The 17738-nt window shown below is 38.8% G+C and overlaps 1 protein-coding gene across 1 annotated transcript in view; it reads left to right on the top strand.

The window, feature by feature from the left end:
* The window catches only part of poc1bl (POC1 centriolar protein homolog B (Chlamydomonas), like), a 36147-nt gene extending 18757 nt beyond the window's left edge, over positions 1-17390 (top strand). The window contains exons 4-11 of the mRNA XM_060825465.1: positions 944-1133; positions 1655-1840; positions 3063-3180; positions 7139-7315; positions 8531-8662; positions 9396-9506; positions 11045-11197; positions 16643-17390. Coding sequence (XP_060681448.1) covers positions 944-1133; positions 1655-1840; positions 3063-3180; positions 7139-7315; positions 8531-8662; positions 9396-9506; positions 11045-11197; positions 16643-16771 — 1196 coding nt within the window. The 3' untranslated portion in view covers positions 16772-17390. The remainder of the gene's footprint in view (positions 1-943; positions 1134-1654; positions 1841-3062; positions 3181-7138; positions 7316-8530; positions 8663-9395; positions 9507-11044; positions 11198-16642) is intronic.
* The last annotated feature ends 348 nt before the right edge of the window (positions 17391-17738 follow it).

The following is a 17738-nucleotide window of genomic DNA, read 5'->3' as shown; positions in this document are numbered from 1 at the left end:
AGCCCCTGGCACTGCTGCTGCTACCACTGCCACTGCCCTTCACTGAAAAACAGGAGCTCCCTGGCTCTGGGCCTATCACAATCAGGATTTGCTGCCACTGCCTATATCACAACACCACCATTGAACAGCAGAAGCCTGGAACTCCATCAATTGTCTTTCTCTCGCAGCCACAGAGCACCCTTACTTGAAAGAAATTGACATTCTTTCATTGTCAGTGGGGATAAAACCCTACACCATATAGACAGTAATGATTCAAGAATGAGAATCCCAACTAATTATCCTAAAGCAGTAAATTCCAGCCTTACCAGAGAAACTATTATCCCATTAGGCGATGACTGCATTGTGTACCATTTAAAAGATGTATTGCAGCATATGCTTCTTCAACAGCACTTCCCAATCTTGTGATATTTACCATTGAAAAAGACAGTGTTTTGGATCAACATGCCTTGAAGTTCTCTTCTTCAATAGGTACCATCCCGACTTTAAAAAAATCTGGACATTGCTTCATTGTCATTGGATCAAAATCCTAGAAATCCCTATATACCAACAGTATCGGATACACTTGACACAGACTGCAGTAGTTCATCACATATTGCTTATTGGCAATTAGCAATTGGTAATAAATTCTGGTCTTGCCTCACTTCCAACGTTGGATAAAACATATCTGTGAATTATTTAGCTCTGTAAAAATTACTTAACATTTTAATACTTGTAATTATGACAAAGAACTGCACAATTTAATGCTAATATCCCAACATGAACAAAAGTTACCAATATTTTGAGTAACAATACAGCAACTTCTTGGTCATCAGTGCCCTAGTAATAAATGCAGGTATTTAGAAACGTGTTATACTGTTACTACGTTGCATGATACTTTGCTCTACACTGACCTGAAAGCAATCAATATGTATATGATAATGCATTTAAATGTTGATTATTTTAGTTTATCTGAAGTCTCAACTGGAGCAGTATGTCAGTAACCTTCAGCGAGTTCGTCTCATTCGAACCAATAAGAGGGAGGGGCTGGTCCGTGCCCGTTTGATTGGTGCAACCTTTTCTACTGGAGATGTACTTACATTTCTGGATTGTCATTGCGAATGTGTTCCTGGATGGTTGGAGCCATTGTTGGCGAGGTAAGATTATGTCCAGCTATTTTAATCAAACTGTTCAGGTGTTGCTATTACAAACCAATGGTCAGGTAGGACTTGAAAGCGAAAGTCCTGACTCAAAGGTAGGGATGTTCCTACTGTGCCACAAGAGCTTAAATTTATGTATATCTTTGCTATAATGTGCTTTTAGCATTAGTACCTGTTATCCAGGACCCACTTCATCTAATTTCCACAAATTGCTTTAGAGCATTGTGTTGTCTTCACCTCAGGTATATTTTGCTCTTGACCCTTCACCCTTACCACTTTAAAATGCTGGCTGTCGAGCAATGCTGCTGGCTTTGGGCATTGTGAAAGATAACTTCATTCACCGCTGGTGCACTGACTGTAATATGCAATACTATATCTCCAATCCCATCGCTGTACAATTCCCAGCTACTGTCATCACAGTAGAGTAGGCCAGAACTGAGAAAAATCCATCTGCAACTCACCCAAGGATATTTATACTTTCCCTTATGTATTGTTCATGGAAATCTTTTTATTTTTAGGATTAGTGAGAATGAGACTGCTGTTGTATGCCCAGTTATTGACACTATCGATTGGAACACTTTTGCATTCTACATGCAGACAGGGGAGCCGATGATTGGTGGATTTGACTGGCGTCTTACATTTCAGTGGCATGTTGTCCCCGATGGTGAAAGAAAACGAAGGAACTCGAGAGTAGACCCAATTAGGTAAGTATATTTTGCTCACAATCTGAATAGAATATATTCAGTGCAGAGCTACTCTTTTTAAAAAAAAATCATTTAGAAAGGAGGTTGAAACATTTGAAATACATTAATCTAATTCTTAAAAATGCAACACAATGTCACGCATTTGGTACTTTTATTTAGCACGTTAATCTATAATTAAAATTAGTTTAAATTGAAGACAATAAATAACAGGTATGATATATTACATGTGGACTGGGTCATAAATGAAATGTTTTTGTGATCAGACTCCTGCAAGGACAGAATGTGCAGAAGCTGTAACACATTTTGTGAAGTATGTTAGTGGCAACTAATAATTGAAAGCCATAAGCAAGAAATAAGCATCCCTTTTCTAAATTGTTTTTGGGTACAAGATCTATGCTGTAAATTGTTTTAGAATAACTATGTATCCTATTGCTGTACTGTTAGTTTTTATCGTCCTTTCTTTTCTGGATATTTGGGCATTATTCAACCTGCTGCTATTGGGTGAGATGAGAATGGGAATGTTACCAGGCTTAGTTAGCCATGGCATCACAGCTGAGTCTGAGGAAAACAAAATATTATAAGTCTGAAACAAAAATAGAAAATACCAAAGTACTCACAGATTTGATGACATCTGTATAGAGAGAAATAAAACTAACCTTTCTGGTTCAATGTAAAAATGTATGGCACTGGAAAAGCACAGCAGGTCAAACAGCATCCTAGGAGCAGAAGAGTCGACGTTTCTAGCATAAACCCTTCTTCAGGATTTCCAGCCGCTGCAGTCCTCACTGTCTCCTTTTTGGTTCAATGACCAGTTAATCCTTTCTTTCCCTGATAATATTGATTGACATACTGAATATTTGCAGCATTTTCTGTTTTCATTACATTTGAGCTTGAGTTTTGTTCTTTCCACTATGATGACAAAGTGTGGGAACAGGACTGCTGGCTGAGTTGTCCATTCTCTTCTCTCCAGTCCAATGTAACAGAAACAAATTTTGATGGCCCAGTTTCTGAATTAGTTAATAATAAGTAGTTCCACACTGGACCAAAGATTCTTGGTCTCCTATCACAACTAAACAGTAAAGTTATTTGCTGAATTATAGGTATGTCCTGAGTTCTGTATCCTATTAAAACAAATATAATCAATTCAATTGCTGTATTCTTCTTGACTTTTTTTTTAACAAAGCTAAATATGCACAATTGAAAAAAATGCATCTCTTATCAGATCACCTACAATGGCAGGGGGGCTGTTTGCTGTCAGTAAGAAGTATTTTGAATACCTGGGCACCTATGACACAGGGATGGAAGTATGGGGAGGAGAGAATCTAGAGTTATCCTTCAGGGTAAGTGTTGTGCGTGCCATTGTATTTATTTGAGAACACAGCTCCACAGTTGCTTTTCTCAGCATTTCCTGTCAGATGAATTGACATGGCTATCGTTGCCTCATTATGAGAAGCAACCTATTTGTTTGCTGGGACTAGTCTCAGCAATTTTCTATCTATCCTGATCACTCCATTCACCATAGCTACTATCTCAAATTAATGAGTAACCTTGATGCCCATGTAGCTTGCTTTCTGTGAGTCTATTTATGAATCTTTGGTTGCCATTCTGCACCTGAACCCCTTTTCCTTTCCTCTCCCTTTTGTCCCTTTACTGCTTTCAACACCTGCCTCCTTCCCTTTCTCCCCACTCTAGTAATCTAACCTCATTCTACACTACTCTATGTCTTTTTAACTGTAAAGCTGCTATCTCTTGCATAATTTCCTTTTTAAATAATCCACTAGCCTCTATTTTGTCATGTTGGAAAGCCTGCTGACCCATTTTTCACTGCCTCCTAGAGAGCTGTAACCTTAATTATCTCATCCTTGCTTTTCCTGACCTGTGATCCTGCTGGAAGGTAACCTTGCCAATCCTGCTTTCCAGCCCTCTCCTCTATCCACTACTGCCCTCCACATCTTCCTTTAAAAGTACATTGGCTTGCAAATAAAACATTTCCCATCCATAAGCTTATTTTGGGTATGCACAATGTTGCTACAGCAAATGATGATTCTTCCAGCTGTTGCCACTGTGCACTTTATTTTGGGATTGTCTGTCCTAGATATCAAAGAAATGCATAGTGCAGTATCTGCCAAGATTGGAGTGGGGTAACAGGGGGTGTAAGAGACACCAGCCTTTTATGACACCAGCTGTTGCAGTCTACCTGGTGAATTGGCAGGGCCAACCTTTTGAGGCATGTTGGGTGAATTTGGTAGTTGGGTTGTCAGAGAGATTGGATTGTGGGTGTTTGCTGATTGGGCTCAGCTAGGCTGGGCAGGATTATTGAATTGGGGGAGGGTATGGTTGATTTGTAGTGGGGTGTGGGTGGTGTTGATTGGGGTAATGTGGAGTTATCCAAGTTTTCAATCAGGTTTTCATCTGTCAAACATTGCCTGGGTAATTATCCACATGAGTATCACTGATCTCTTACCACTGATCTCTCTCCCAAGTTGCCAGATGGCACTCCAGTCAGATGGTCCTGGGTGCTTCACAGTTTCACAAGCACTTTCCACTGGTCCACACATCTGGACTTCTACAGTCATAATCTGGAGATGCCGGTGTTGGACTGGGATGTACAAAGTTAAAAATCACTACATTAAAAATCGTTATAACCTGGTGTTGTGTGATTTTTTTTAAACTTTCGGACTTCTGCAGGATACGGCTGTTCATCTCCCAAAGCATATCCAATCTCCAATGGCGCGGAGACCTGAACGTTTTGGTCATTGTCACATTATATACACATTGGTATTATGGTATTGATGAACTCGTGGCAGTAGGGTATGAATACTCAAACTGTCATGCTGACTGTTATTTCTGGAACACTTTCTCATCCTGTGCACTGAACAACTTCCCTCCTTGCTGATTTTGACTCACTCCTCCATTCTTGTTCTCTTTCTGCTGTATTTAACTGCCCTCAGCCCTCCTAACTCTGTCCTTCTGGGTAAAAGTTTCCATGTATGTATATGTCAACATCCCCTGAAGATTGTCATCTCATGTGACCTTGTTACCCCTTGTTACCCCTCTGGCTATGGTAACTTCTTTTGTATTCACCTTCTGTCTCCCAAACATACTGTTCAAACTTCATCCAGGAATAAAATCATAACTTTTACTGATGTTATCACAGATTGCAAGCATCAGGCTTGTGTGGTTCTTTTGTAATGGCTATCCATTTGTTCCCTACACCCTTGCGATTTTTTTCATTTTCCAAGTCTGCCATGTCTTCATCAATGTAATGGTACCAATGTGTATATAATGTGACAATGACCAACATTTTCAGGTCTCTGTGGCACGATGGCTCAGTGGTTATCACTGCTGCCTCACAGCGCCAGGGACTCAGATTTGAATCCTGCTTTGGGCGACTGTCTGTGTGGAGTTTGCACATTCTCCCTGTGTTTGTGGGTTTCCTCCAGGTGCTCTGGCTTCCTCCCATAGTCCAAAGATATACAGGTTAGGTGAATTGGCCATGCTAAATTGCCCGTGGTGTTAGATGCATTACTCAGGGGTAAATGTAGGGGAATGGATCTGGGTGGGTTGCACTTCGGAGGGTCAGTGTGGACTTGTTGGGCCGAAGGGCCTGTTTTCATACTGTAGGGAATCAAATCTAAGTACGTACACAATTCCTTTGGAATGTTGTTATTAAAATTATTTGCAGAACTCTGTCAATTTCTGTTTTTCCTACAATTCAACTTCGCATTTACAATCCAACAATCTCTTCCATCTCACCACTGGCAGTGAGTGTGAGGAGCTTATGGCTTTTTTCATTAGAAAGCTGAAAATAATCCGGTTAGCTTCTCATGCTGCTACAATACCTTCCACTTACCCTTAAGGACAAACTTGCCCAAATATTCTTAGCTGCCCTAGCCCTGAACTTCGTTTTCTTTAGATTCCATTCCATTTTCTGCAAGACCCTTTTCAACTTCCCATCAGACCCAATTCCTGTTCTGTCCAAATAACAACCAAATCTCTTAACTACTCAGTTTCCCTTATGTTGTCTCCTCTGGGACTGACACATCTCCCTCAAATCTTCTATTCCCATCCTGCTGAAAGTAAACCTACTCTTCCCTGTACTGTACCTGCAAATTGACACTTATTTCCAACCTCTCTTCCCTCTCCTTGAACGTGTTGTGACATGCCAAATCTGTGCATATACTTTCCCCAACTCCAATCAGATCTCCAGCTATCCACATTACAGAAACAATCCCCCCTGAAGACTGTGATTGTGATAACTACCTCATCCATCTGCATCTGTCTGCAATTTGCATAATAATTGGCTGCTCTGTCCTTCTCCAAAGCCTCTCCTTCATCTTCAAAGTTGTGGTTCTTACCTGTCTTACCATAGGCAGACAATCACCTGGAATGAATTTTCTTTTTTTAAAAATTATTCCTTTATGGAATAAGTGTGTAGCTGGCTAGGCCAGCATTTATCACTCATCCCTAATTGCCCAGAAGGCAGTTAAGAATCAGTCACATTGTTATGAAGTTTGGAGTTACGTGTAGGCCAGACCTGTAAGGATGGCAGATTTCCTTGTCACCCTTCGGCCAGCTTTTTATTTTCTCTTTTTATTGAATACGTACCTCATCAGCTGGCATGGTGGGATTCAAACCCATGTCAGTAGAACATTGACTTGGGGTTCTGCATTACTAGTCCAGTGGCACTGTCACTACACCCCTCCCAGTACCGAAAAGGGAAGGTGGCTGTTTTACTCTTGGAGTTTGCCAAATATCTATCTTTGGGCCCTTCCTTCTGATGTTGTTCACCGATACATGAAAACATATTTTTGGTGTCAAAATATCACTGATTTACTGGTGTCGCTCTTAGTTATGTCTTGGGACATATTTCTGATGATGATGAGTGATTTGAAGTCCACACAGAGATGGCAAACCTACAGAACCCACACCTTATCAAATTTTCTCTTTTTTGACCCAGTCTTGTTCGCAGCCTCTGCATTATGTTTCAATTGGTAGCTGTACCTTCATTTAACCAGGTCTTCTTCCCAAACCCTTCTTCCCTAACCCTGTAATATTTTTCTTCTTCCCCACCACCCATTGATTGTTTTCTTTTCTCTGATTAGACCTCTGTGGCAAGCCTTGGGATGCTTTTATGTGTTAAAGTTGATGTATAATTATCTGTTAATAAAAAGATTTGATGTGCTGATAATGCCTCCTTTTATGCTATATAACTGTATGACTGTATTCGAAGCTGTTGTAGTAGTATTTTGTGGTGGAATTCTCTTGTGTTAATTTGTTTTGAAATTACTTCAAAAGATATGGCAATGTAGAGGCACGTTGGAAATTGATCCCTGTTCACATGTAGGCCACGTTTTTCCAAAGCGTGCCCCTTATGCACGGCCAAATTTCCTCCAGAACACTGTGCGAGCAGCTGAGGTGTGGATGGATGAATACAAAGTACACTTCTATTACCGGAATCCTCCAGCTAAAAAGGTACTGGGCAGTGAGGTTTGTGTTTTGCATCTTTAACTTACAATGGAATCTGCTTTATCTGCCTTCACAGACATAGGAACAGAGGCAAGTGGAATATAGATAACAAAAACAATGTCTGTTCATTCACCCAGAAAAATGAGTCAAATTAACAATTAAGATTGAGATTTTGTTCCAATACATTATACCTGTTAATCGTAGGTGAATAATGAAGGTTCTATTATATTGAAGCAGATAAAATTATCTTTGCTTTAAAACAGTAAAGTTGAATGTCAGATCTTATATAGTTTTATGAGGATGTATTTAGGAAGGTTTCTTAAGTTACTGAAATCATGACATTGAAAATACTTTGAAAATTACAATCATGATTGACCGACTAATGGAAGGAAGTAGTTCTTTCCAGTTCAATCCTTCATGGCCGCTGTAAAGAACAGGATGATGAAGGCAGATTAGAATTAATTGTGTTTATTTTTTGCTGATTGGTAATATTTCCATGTTCAGTAATTTTGTTCTAAAGTTGGCACCATTCAACTGAACTGCTGTTGAATTGATAACTTGTCCATTTAGCTCAGTTGACATCAGGTTTGCTGTGCAGGGTGGTGCCAATAGTGTGGGTTCAATTCCTGCATCAGATAAGGTTACCATAAAGGACTATACTTCTCAACCTCTCACTTTGTCTGAGGTGTTGTGTGTCTGAGTGAGAGAACAGCCCTATGGTCTGGTAAGACTATGACAATTATACCTTTGCCTAATCTATGTGCGATGCAACCAGGAATGTGACACTGAATTAGTTCTTGATTTATTGTGGGGTTGCACAGCAGGATATCTGAGGAGCCTCATGCTTACAGGACAAATTTGGACAATATCTGCATCTAGCCACAGTGTTGCACCCTTAATACTTTGAACTGGTTGAACAAGTTAAAGAATCATACATCGTCACAATCATAGTGGCAGTAACGAGGGAATGATTTGGATCAGGTTCGAAAACTTTGAGGTTATTTCAGATTGTAAAGTTCTCATTGCTCCACCAAAATTTAAAAATGCTTTCTAATCTGGCAGACATACCACTAAGTACAACTTTATCACCCAACATTCCAGACTCCTTCATCATTTATCCCTGGGTGTAACCTCTGAGTGTTTGAATGCTGAGTGAAGCAGAAGTAAACAATCAGGCTGAGATTATGAATGGCTCACTATAACGGGTTTCCTTTCTTCCAGGAAAAGTATGGAGATATTTCTGAAAGAAAGCTACTCCGAGATCGTTTACAGTGCAACAATTTCAGCTGGTATTTGGAGAACATATACCCCGAATTGCATGTACCTGAGGATCGTCCTGATTGGCATGGAGCAGTAAGCAGATTCTCTCTCTGTCCCCTCACAATCCCCCCACCCCACTCCAAAAACACAGCTACTGTATTATTTGAAGAGAAAATTAACTTTCTCAGCTGAAGGACAGTTTCTACTTCTTGGGAACAAAAGTTTTAAGTGATCCATAAAAAGGCTGGGAATGGGACTGAGCACAGCTCACTCACCGATCTAATGCAAGCATGATGAGCTGACTCAACCTGTCTTGCTGTAAAAGGAGGAGTTTTAGTTTTAAAAATATCAGGAACTTGATGAAGAGCATAAAACTTAAAATTGCCTGTAACTTGGAAACAATTTGAGTGATGTACATACTCACTTGCGTACCTCACTCATTCACATACTTCACTGACAGACTTACTTACTTGTTCTTTCCCTGCACTCTTCAGTATTCTTTATTTCGAGCAACTCCTTAACTTCTCAGTCTGAACCAAACTGTTTACAACATGGTGTCCTGTTTGATTCCTACATTGAACTTTCAATCTATATCCTCACCATCCCAAAGTTCTCCAACTCCCACCTCTGTTACAAAGCATTGCATCATTGTAGAATGTCAATGCTGCACCAGCTTTAGTTTTAGATTGTTGAAAGGACATCTGATTTAAACCTTTTAATATTTACTATGCTGTATCACTGGATTGTTACCATTCACTTACAATCAAATCTGTGAATGGATCTAACATTTCTTTTACTGTATTGTTTTTAATACTATTTTTTCCAGATTCGTAGTGTTGGAATTCCTTCTGAATGTCTGGATTACAATGCACCAGAACATAGTCCTGTTGGAGCACAGTTATCTTTGTTTGGTTGCCATGGTCAGGGAGGTAATCAGGTGAGTGCTCTAGTTTTTTGGGACATTTTTTCAGTTTCATTTGGTAGAGCAAACTATGTCGCGTATATTTTAAATTGTTTAGTTTTGTGGCCTTTTAAAATAACGGTGATCCACAGTACAGGCAAACATAGGATGTAAAATAAAAGTAAATGTTGCAGTTTTAATTTGAGATAATAGTGGCAGTAACAGGGGACGTGATGCCACTTCAGTAAAGATGTGATTTGGTAGTACTTTGGGAGAAATGAAGGAGTATTGATAAATTGATGAGCTGTAATCATATGTTTTTAAGAGGCATGATCAATAAAAATACTTTGCTACTTTGCACCATGAACCAATATCAATTACTTTTGCTGAGATGTCCTTTGCAGCTACAGTTGGCTAGATTGCCTGCAGGGAAAGCATTCCATTGAGCATATTGATCGAATTTAACTGTTACTGTGTAGAGTTTTGAATAGAGTAGCAATGTTCAATCATGAAAGCACTCAGTACAGTATATACTTTTCTGCAATTTTGGGGCAGTGAGATCAAAGACAATATTTGGGACTCAGTGATTCATGGGTTAAGCTGGAGTTTCAAATTGATTAAGCTGGATTAATTCTTCCACTGATCCTAAAGACAAAATGCAGCATTTTCTTTGATAACCTTGAATAATTGTACATTGCTATTTACATGGTGTGTTTTACCATCATGTTGAGCTAAAATATTACCTGAAAATCACTCAACAACTAAAGTTTGAGTGGGTAAGATTTCTATTGGTGAGATTAGCTCATGCAATGTCAGCTAGTTGATGGCTTCCCAAAGACCCACCGATGAAATTAATAACCACTGGAATCCAAGTATTACTATACATTAACCTATCTAATCACTGCTGGAATTTCTTATTTGCTGGAATATGACGTGTTCTGATATATATCCTAAATTTACTGGATTTTCCTTTTAACCTAATTTGCCATTCACTCTGCTTTCATGCCCTCCATAATGGTCCCCCTTGATGTACGTAAAATTTAGTCACATTGTGGTTGCTGTTAGTTATGAGCACCTTCCCTCAGATCATTAATTAATCCTATCTGTCAAGTATGAAAGAGGGAGAACTTCAAACTAACTTTTAGATTCATGTGACAGGAAAGTATCCTTTAGTAGCTATCTTTCAAGTGTGAAGTTGGCTGCTTTAAGGAAGTGTTTCAGAATCTTTTCAAGCTCCTTTTTGAACGTGCACATTGGAAATTTGACTGGGATCTTCAAATGTGCCACGTTCCAACAAAGTTAATGGAGATTAATTGAGCGTTGTGAAATAGTCATGTATGTTTTACATGGTGATACTATTCACTACAGGATGATAGATATCATTAACCACCGTAAACCAAAGTTAAGTCTAAATGTTAAGAGCCTTGGTCAGATATTGCAATTTCAGTATTACATTTTTAATAATTCTACTGATTTATATAAAGGATTTCTGGTGAGTGTTATTTTACTAAAGCAATTGATTTTATTACTTTCAGAAGACATTTGATACATAACATTTTCTTATTTAAAAACAGTATTTTGAATATACATCTAAAGGGGAAATTCGATTTAATTCTGTGACTGAACTGTGTGCAGAAGTGAATGATGGACAGAATTCCATTGGAATGAAATACTGCCCATTAGACGGCTCCCCTGTACTAGAGTCTATTACATGGGAATTTAAACAGGTACGTAACTGAAACATGACTATAAAATAAAACAAGTCGAGAGGAAAATCATGTGCCCATTTCTGTAATATTTCTCTAATCTATGTATCTCTATATGTCACTCTTATTGGTTGTATTTTTTGTTCTTTATGGCCCCCACAGCCAGTTTGATTGAAAGAGAGCAAATTTCTGCACATGTGCACATATGTAGGAGACAACACAATTATATTCTAAATTTTAATTTATTTGTTCATGGATTGTGAGATTTGCTGACAAGGCCAGCGTTTATTGCTTCTGAGTAGCTTGTGGGAAATGACTTTTGTGAACTCCTGCAGTCCAGGTCTAGTTGTATTTACAGTGCTGTTAGGGAGAAAGGTCCAGAAGTTTGATATGGTGATATTGTTCCAACTTCAGATCCTATGGGACTTGGGTGCTTTAGGTCAGTGGTGTTCCTCTACAGTTGTAGTCCCTGTTCTTCTAGGTGTTGGTGGTCGCAGGTTTGGAAGGTACTCCAGAGGAGGTCTAACTATTTTGCTATTGCTGTTGTGGATCTTCTAGTTGGTACATATTTCTGCCACCTTGCGCAAGTGGGGTGAATGAATATTTAAGGTGGTCGATGGATGCCAGTCAAATGGGTTGTGTTGTCCTTGATGGTATTCAGCTTCTATAGTGTTGTTGAAGCTGCCCTCGTTCAGGCAAATGGTGAGTATTCTAATACACTCCTGAGTTGCATCTCGAATATGGTTGAAAAAGGAATTACTCGTCCCAGATTTCTCAGCTTCTAACCTGCTTGTTTAACATGGCTGATCCAGTTAAAGTTCTGGTCAATGGGAATCCCTCAGATGTTGGTGAATCTAACGATAGTAAAGCTATTAAATGTTAATGGTACAGGTCAAGCTCTCTTCTGTTCTTAAAGATAGATATTGCTTGCCATTTGGGCTGGTTGGTGACATCTCAGAAGCCTGGGATGTTTCTTAGTTCTTGTTCCTAGTTGGCAGACTGCTTTATTATCGAAAAAAATTGCAAACAGTACTGAATATTCTGTGCAATTATTGAAAGACACTTCAGCTTTGAACCTTACAATGGAAGATAAGTCATTGATGAAGATGGTTATACCCCACACACTGCTCTGAGATGCTCCTGCAGCTATGTTCAGCCACAGGATGTTGGGCCAGCATTTACAGCCCATCCCTAGTTGCCTTTGAAAGATGGTGATCATGTAAGCTGTGCACATGTGCAGTTAAGTGAGGTTCCATACCTGGTGATAGGTGTCTGGTCACCAATTGTGGCACTGACATGCTGTTCTGGAGTTGTGATGAACTGCCTTCTTTAATTTCTGGAGTCCATTTGGTGTAGTTACACTCACAAAGTCATTACAGGGTTTTAACCCAGTGATACTGAAGAAATGGTGATATGTTTTCACGTGAGTGCTGACTGGTGGAAAATGGAATCTTCTACCTGGTGATGATCCCATGTATCTGTTAACCTTGGCTTTCTACGTGGTAGTGGCTGTGGGTTTGGAAGGTGCTTTCCAAGGACTGTTGGTGAAATTCTGCAGTGCCTCTTGTAGATCGTCCACTCAGCTGCTACTGAGAGTCAATGTTGGAGGGCCTGAATGTTTGTGGATGTGGTGTCACTCAAGAAAACTGCTTTCCCCTGATGGTGTCAGGCTTATGTATTATTGGAGATGCAGTTATCCAGGAAAATGGGAAGTATTCCATCACACTCCTAACTTGTGCCTTATAGATTGTATACAGGCTTTCGGGAGTGAGGAGATGAGTTACTTGCTGCAGTATTCCTAGTCTCTGATATGCTTTTGTAGCCAGTACTTATTTGGCTAGTCCCGTTGAGTTTCTGCTCAATGGTAGTATGCTTGATGTTAATTATGGGGATTAATCCATATCCATTATGGGGATTGAGTGATTGGTGATACTATTGATTGCAAAGGGGCAATGGTTAGATAGTCAGTCATTATCTGTCACTTGTGTAGCACAAATGTTACTCTCACTTGTTAGACCAAACCTGGTTATTATCCAGCACTTGCATTTGGACATTGACTGTTTCATTATATGAGGAGTCATGAATGTGCTGAACATTGTGCAGTCATCACCTAACATCCCCAGTTCTGATCTTATGACGGAGGGACGGCCATTGATGAAGCAGCTGAAGCTGGTTGGGCCTAGGACACTACCCTGAGGTGCTTCTGCAGAGATGTCCTGTAGCTGAAATGACTGACCTCCAACAACCACAACCACCTTCCTTTGAGCCAGTAATGGCTCCAACCAGTGAGACTTTGCACGCTGATACACATTGATTCTAGCTTTGCTAGAAATCCTTGGTACTACACTTGGTTAAATGTAGCCTTGATATCAAAGGCAATGACTCTCAGCACAAGGTTGGTGTGGACTTGTTGGGCCGAATGGCCTGTTTCTACACAGTAGTGATTCTATGATCTCTGGAATTGAACCAAGGTTGTAATGAGGTCAGGAGCTGAGTGGTCCTGGCGGTACCCAAACTGAGTGTCAGTTAGAAAATTATTGCTAGGAATATCCTTGGTAGCACTGTTTAGGACACCTTCCATCACTTCTGATGGGTAGTAATCGACCGGGTTTGACTTGTCCTGCATTTTGAGTACGGGAAGTACCTGTGTAATTTTCCACATGGTCACAGTTGGAAGTCACATGGGAACACTGGTAGTGATATCTTCCTCATCTTGCTGTTGATTGAGAGTAGAGTAATGGATTGTTAATTGCTATAATTGGTTTGTCCTGCTTTTTTTGCAGACAGAACCTATTTGGGCTACTTCTCATAATATAATATAGTTACTGGTGTTGTAACTATGTGGGAACACATTGGCAATGTGCATGGTTAGCTGTGGAGAAGAAATTGTTTTCAGTATACCAGTCAGAATGTTGGAAGGGTGCAGAGCTTTGGTTGATCAAGTACCTTCAGCCATTTTATGATATCATGTGAAACGGATTGATATGACTTAAGACTGGCATCCATGAATCTTGGGAATCTGAAGAGGAGGCTGACTGCAGATGGATGGAATCACCAGACATACAGACAAATCATGGGATTTTCTTTCAGTCAGTTTGTGAATTTCAAGATATAGTTCCATCCAGGAGGTCTTTGAATAATGTAATATTCCTGGAAGCTGAGTTGCAAGGCAACTTCGTACATGAACACACTTCAAAATACAATACAGATGTGGCACATATTAGTTTGTCTTGCAAAGCGATTCAGTGAAGTTTATTGTGCTTTGTGAGTCAGAAAAAATGGCTTAACTAATGCCAGATTATTTGATCAATGAAAATTTTGTGTCTATGTTTCATTCATTTTCCCTAAACTTTGAGATGCTTTGCTTCAAGATGAAAATGAAGCTGAATGAAGAACTGCATCTCTCTGTTAAGGCATTCCACCAAATCTGAAAGGCTATTTGTGAAAGTTGGCCAAGAATGTTTTGCTATGTTTTGAAAAAATCTTTGTCCTACTTTTGGATGGCATTCAAACATAATGTAAGCTTTCAAAATTCTTGTGCAAAAATATGGGGCTGTAGAGGTGAAACAGGAAGGACAAACTTGCATTTACTTTGTATGTTATCCACATATCTCTCCTCACCTTGGTAGAAGTGCAATGACTTATGTATGCAAATATTTAAGTAGTATTGGAAACAATGGCTTTTTATTATTGGTTGAGAAAGGAGTATTGGTCAGGTCATCAGAAGAATTGCTTGCTGTTTTTCATTGTTTTGTGGTACCTTCCTGTTCCACTTAATTTGAATTGCTTATCCATTATAATCAGAGTCTAATCCCTCTACTATTTTGAATACATTAATCATATCTTCTCAAGCTGTTGCTATTTCAGCTTCCTAAGCTTCAGCAAGAACCTTAGTGCAGTTAAGCTACATATATAAAAACCCGAGTACAGCATTCAACTCCACAAGGCTGTTGAATTATTTATGATGATAGAAATTACAGAATATTGTTTTCGGAATTCTGTCTGCTCATTTAATACCAGGACTTGCATGGATGGAAACCGTTTTTACAAAAAAAAACCTGAAAGATGAAGTTAAAAGGCTTCATCGATTGCCTGACCCATAAACGTTGGCCGAGTTTCATGAAACTCACACAGATTAGACCAAACATAGGCTAAGCTGAAATTAACATTTTCTCTAAGGACAATTAAATTGGTCAGTCACTCTCCATGAGGAGGATGAGAAGGTTAACATCTCCTATTTGATTTACACCATCAGGGAATGTTTGCATATTGGAGCTGAAACATCTGTAATTGCCTACCTTCATAGGCGTGGAACATGCAAACAGTTAACATTTTGACAAGCTTTTTTGACAGCTCAAGAGAAATGGGATTCGGAATGCACAACTGATCTCTCTTCCTCCAATAAGAAAAGTGCCTGTTTGACAGCACTGATTGAAAGGAAGATCAGAAGACTAAGACCTCTTAAAAGAAATATGTAAAATTCACTAATACTGACTGCATCTAAAAAAGCCAACTAACCAACCTTAAGCCTCAGATTGAAATCTTGATTCTTGAGGACATTCAAAGGATTCTGAACTAAATATATTCTTTATACATTCATTTGTATTCATCCCTATTCCTTTTCAAATTTGTACTTGAGTGTGTACGTGCCCGAGTGACTGCATGCAGGTTATATGCTTGTTCTTGCTGCTTTTTATTTTTCTTGGGTAATAAATTTGCTCTTTCTTTAAATCTCAAAAAACTTTGTTATACCAACTGAAGAGGCTGAAAAGAGGGAAGATGGTTCACCCTTTCTCACCTAACACTTTGTTCAGTTTAGTCTATAGAACACCAACTAGTGGAAAAGCTGTAGAGGAACAAACCTGTAGGGAAATTACAGAAAAATATCAGCATCATAGAGTAGTAATAAAGTGGGGCTTCAATTACCCAAATGTAGTTTTGGAAATTTCAGTTGATCAAACAATGACTCCTTACGTAAGGAGTCTTAATTTAACTACCTTGTGTGGGGGAAGAAGTATTTTTCTGATTTCCCTTCTGAATACCGTTGCTCTCATTTTAAGATTGAATCCTCCTGTTTTGGATTGCCCCACCAGAGGAACAGGTTTCTCCTCCTATTAAATGCTTGCATCACTTTCAATAACTCCATTAGGACACCTCTCAATCATTCTGAATTTGTTCTAAGATCCATATTCTACCTGTGGCCTGGCCTGCATAGAAAATGACAATGTTTTGTGATATATTAATACATATCACATATTAACACCTTACTTGTCTTCAGATTTTTGACGTACACTAATGGAGTTTTACTTTGTGCTTCTCCTTAACTGGCAGAATTTCATATTGATGTTGGTAGAACTGGAAAAGTGTTTAGTTCCAGCCTTAATGTCCCGTGGTAAAGCTGAACAATGTTGGTATGGTGAAACTTGTATGTATGTTATGTGAAATAACTGCATTGTTTATTTACAGAACGGAATGATTTTCCACCCAAAATCGAACAAGTGCATTACTTCCTATTATACAGCTGAAGGACGGATGGATGTTGAAATGAGAATTTGCAATTCACAGGACAATAATCAAATCTGGCATTTTGAATAGGGCTATTCACGATTTTCCAGAGTAAACAGAAATGCTTTGACTTAAGTAATTGTCAAAGAGAAATCAATGCTAAGTGAAGTTAAAATTTAATGCATTGAAGCAAAGTGCAATTTGTATCACCATGGTGCCTAAAACCTTGATGGAAAACATGGAGGGGATAGCTTGAGTGAATGTAGATTTTTGTCCATTTTTGAATGCCAGACATTATGAGGTCTTTGTTCATGATGATTTATTCATGGCTCTCTGTCTGGATATTTGGTTTCTTTGCCCTTCCTTGATCACTGTATCAGATAACTAAAACTAATCAAACTGCTTTTTGGACTTGAATGGGTCCCTGTTGCTTTGTGATTTGTACAATCTTGCATGGTTTACTTTTCTGAGATTGTTAAAAGGGAAAAAAGATTGCAGGCTTCAATCGAGACAAAATGAAACAATTCATGGTTTCAGAATGTGAGGAGAAATTTTAGATGTAAAATTTGTACTTGTGAAATGCAGTTTAAAACAAATGCTATTTTAAAATAGAAACTGTATAAGGGATAAATGATTGTTAAAGCGCTTACAATGCAGGAACAAAGGGATGGAAAACTTGTGTGGATATAAGAAATGCATGAAATAAACTACTGTCTTTTTAGAATTATATATAAATAAATTATTTTTTTAAAAAATTTGTTTTTGTGCTGAATACCAAAGCAAAATGCCATGGATGCTGCACATCTGTTTTCTTGCACAGATGTTGCCATACCTGCTGAGTATTTTGAGCATTTTCTCTTCCTGTTTTAAAGAATGAAATAAGTTTTTATTGATACATTTATATAATGTTGAATTATTTAATTTAGGGGCTAATTTCAATCTAAAGTCTAGTCTGTCCTTCAATTTAACAAGTAACTAAAGATTGCTGTATTGATTGGGTGCAGCTTTAAAACAAGAATTTACAGGTACTGTACAGCACTGAAGCTAGTTAATTAGA

Source organism: Hemiscyllium ocellatum, chromosome 5, assembly GCF_020745735.1.
Source record: "Hemiscyllium ocellatum isolate sHemOce1 chromosome 5, sHemOce1.pat.X.cur, whole genome shotgun sequence".
Lineage (NCBI taxonomy): Eukaryota > Metazoa > Chordata > Chondrichthyes > Orectolobiformes > Hemiscylliidae > Hemiscyllium > Hemiscyllium ocellatum.
Note: the sequence above shows the minus strand (reverse complement) of the source record. Positions and strands in the feature narration are given on the sequence as shown.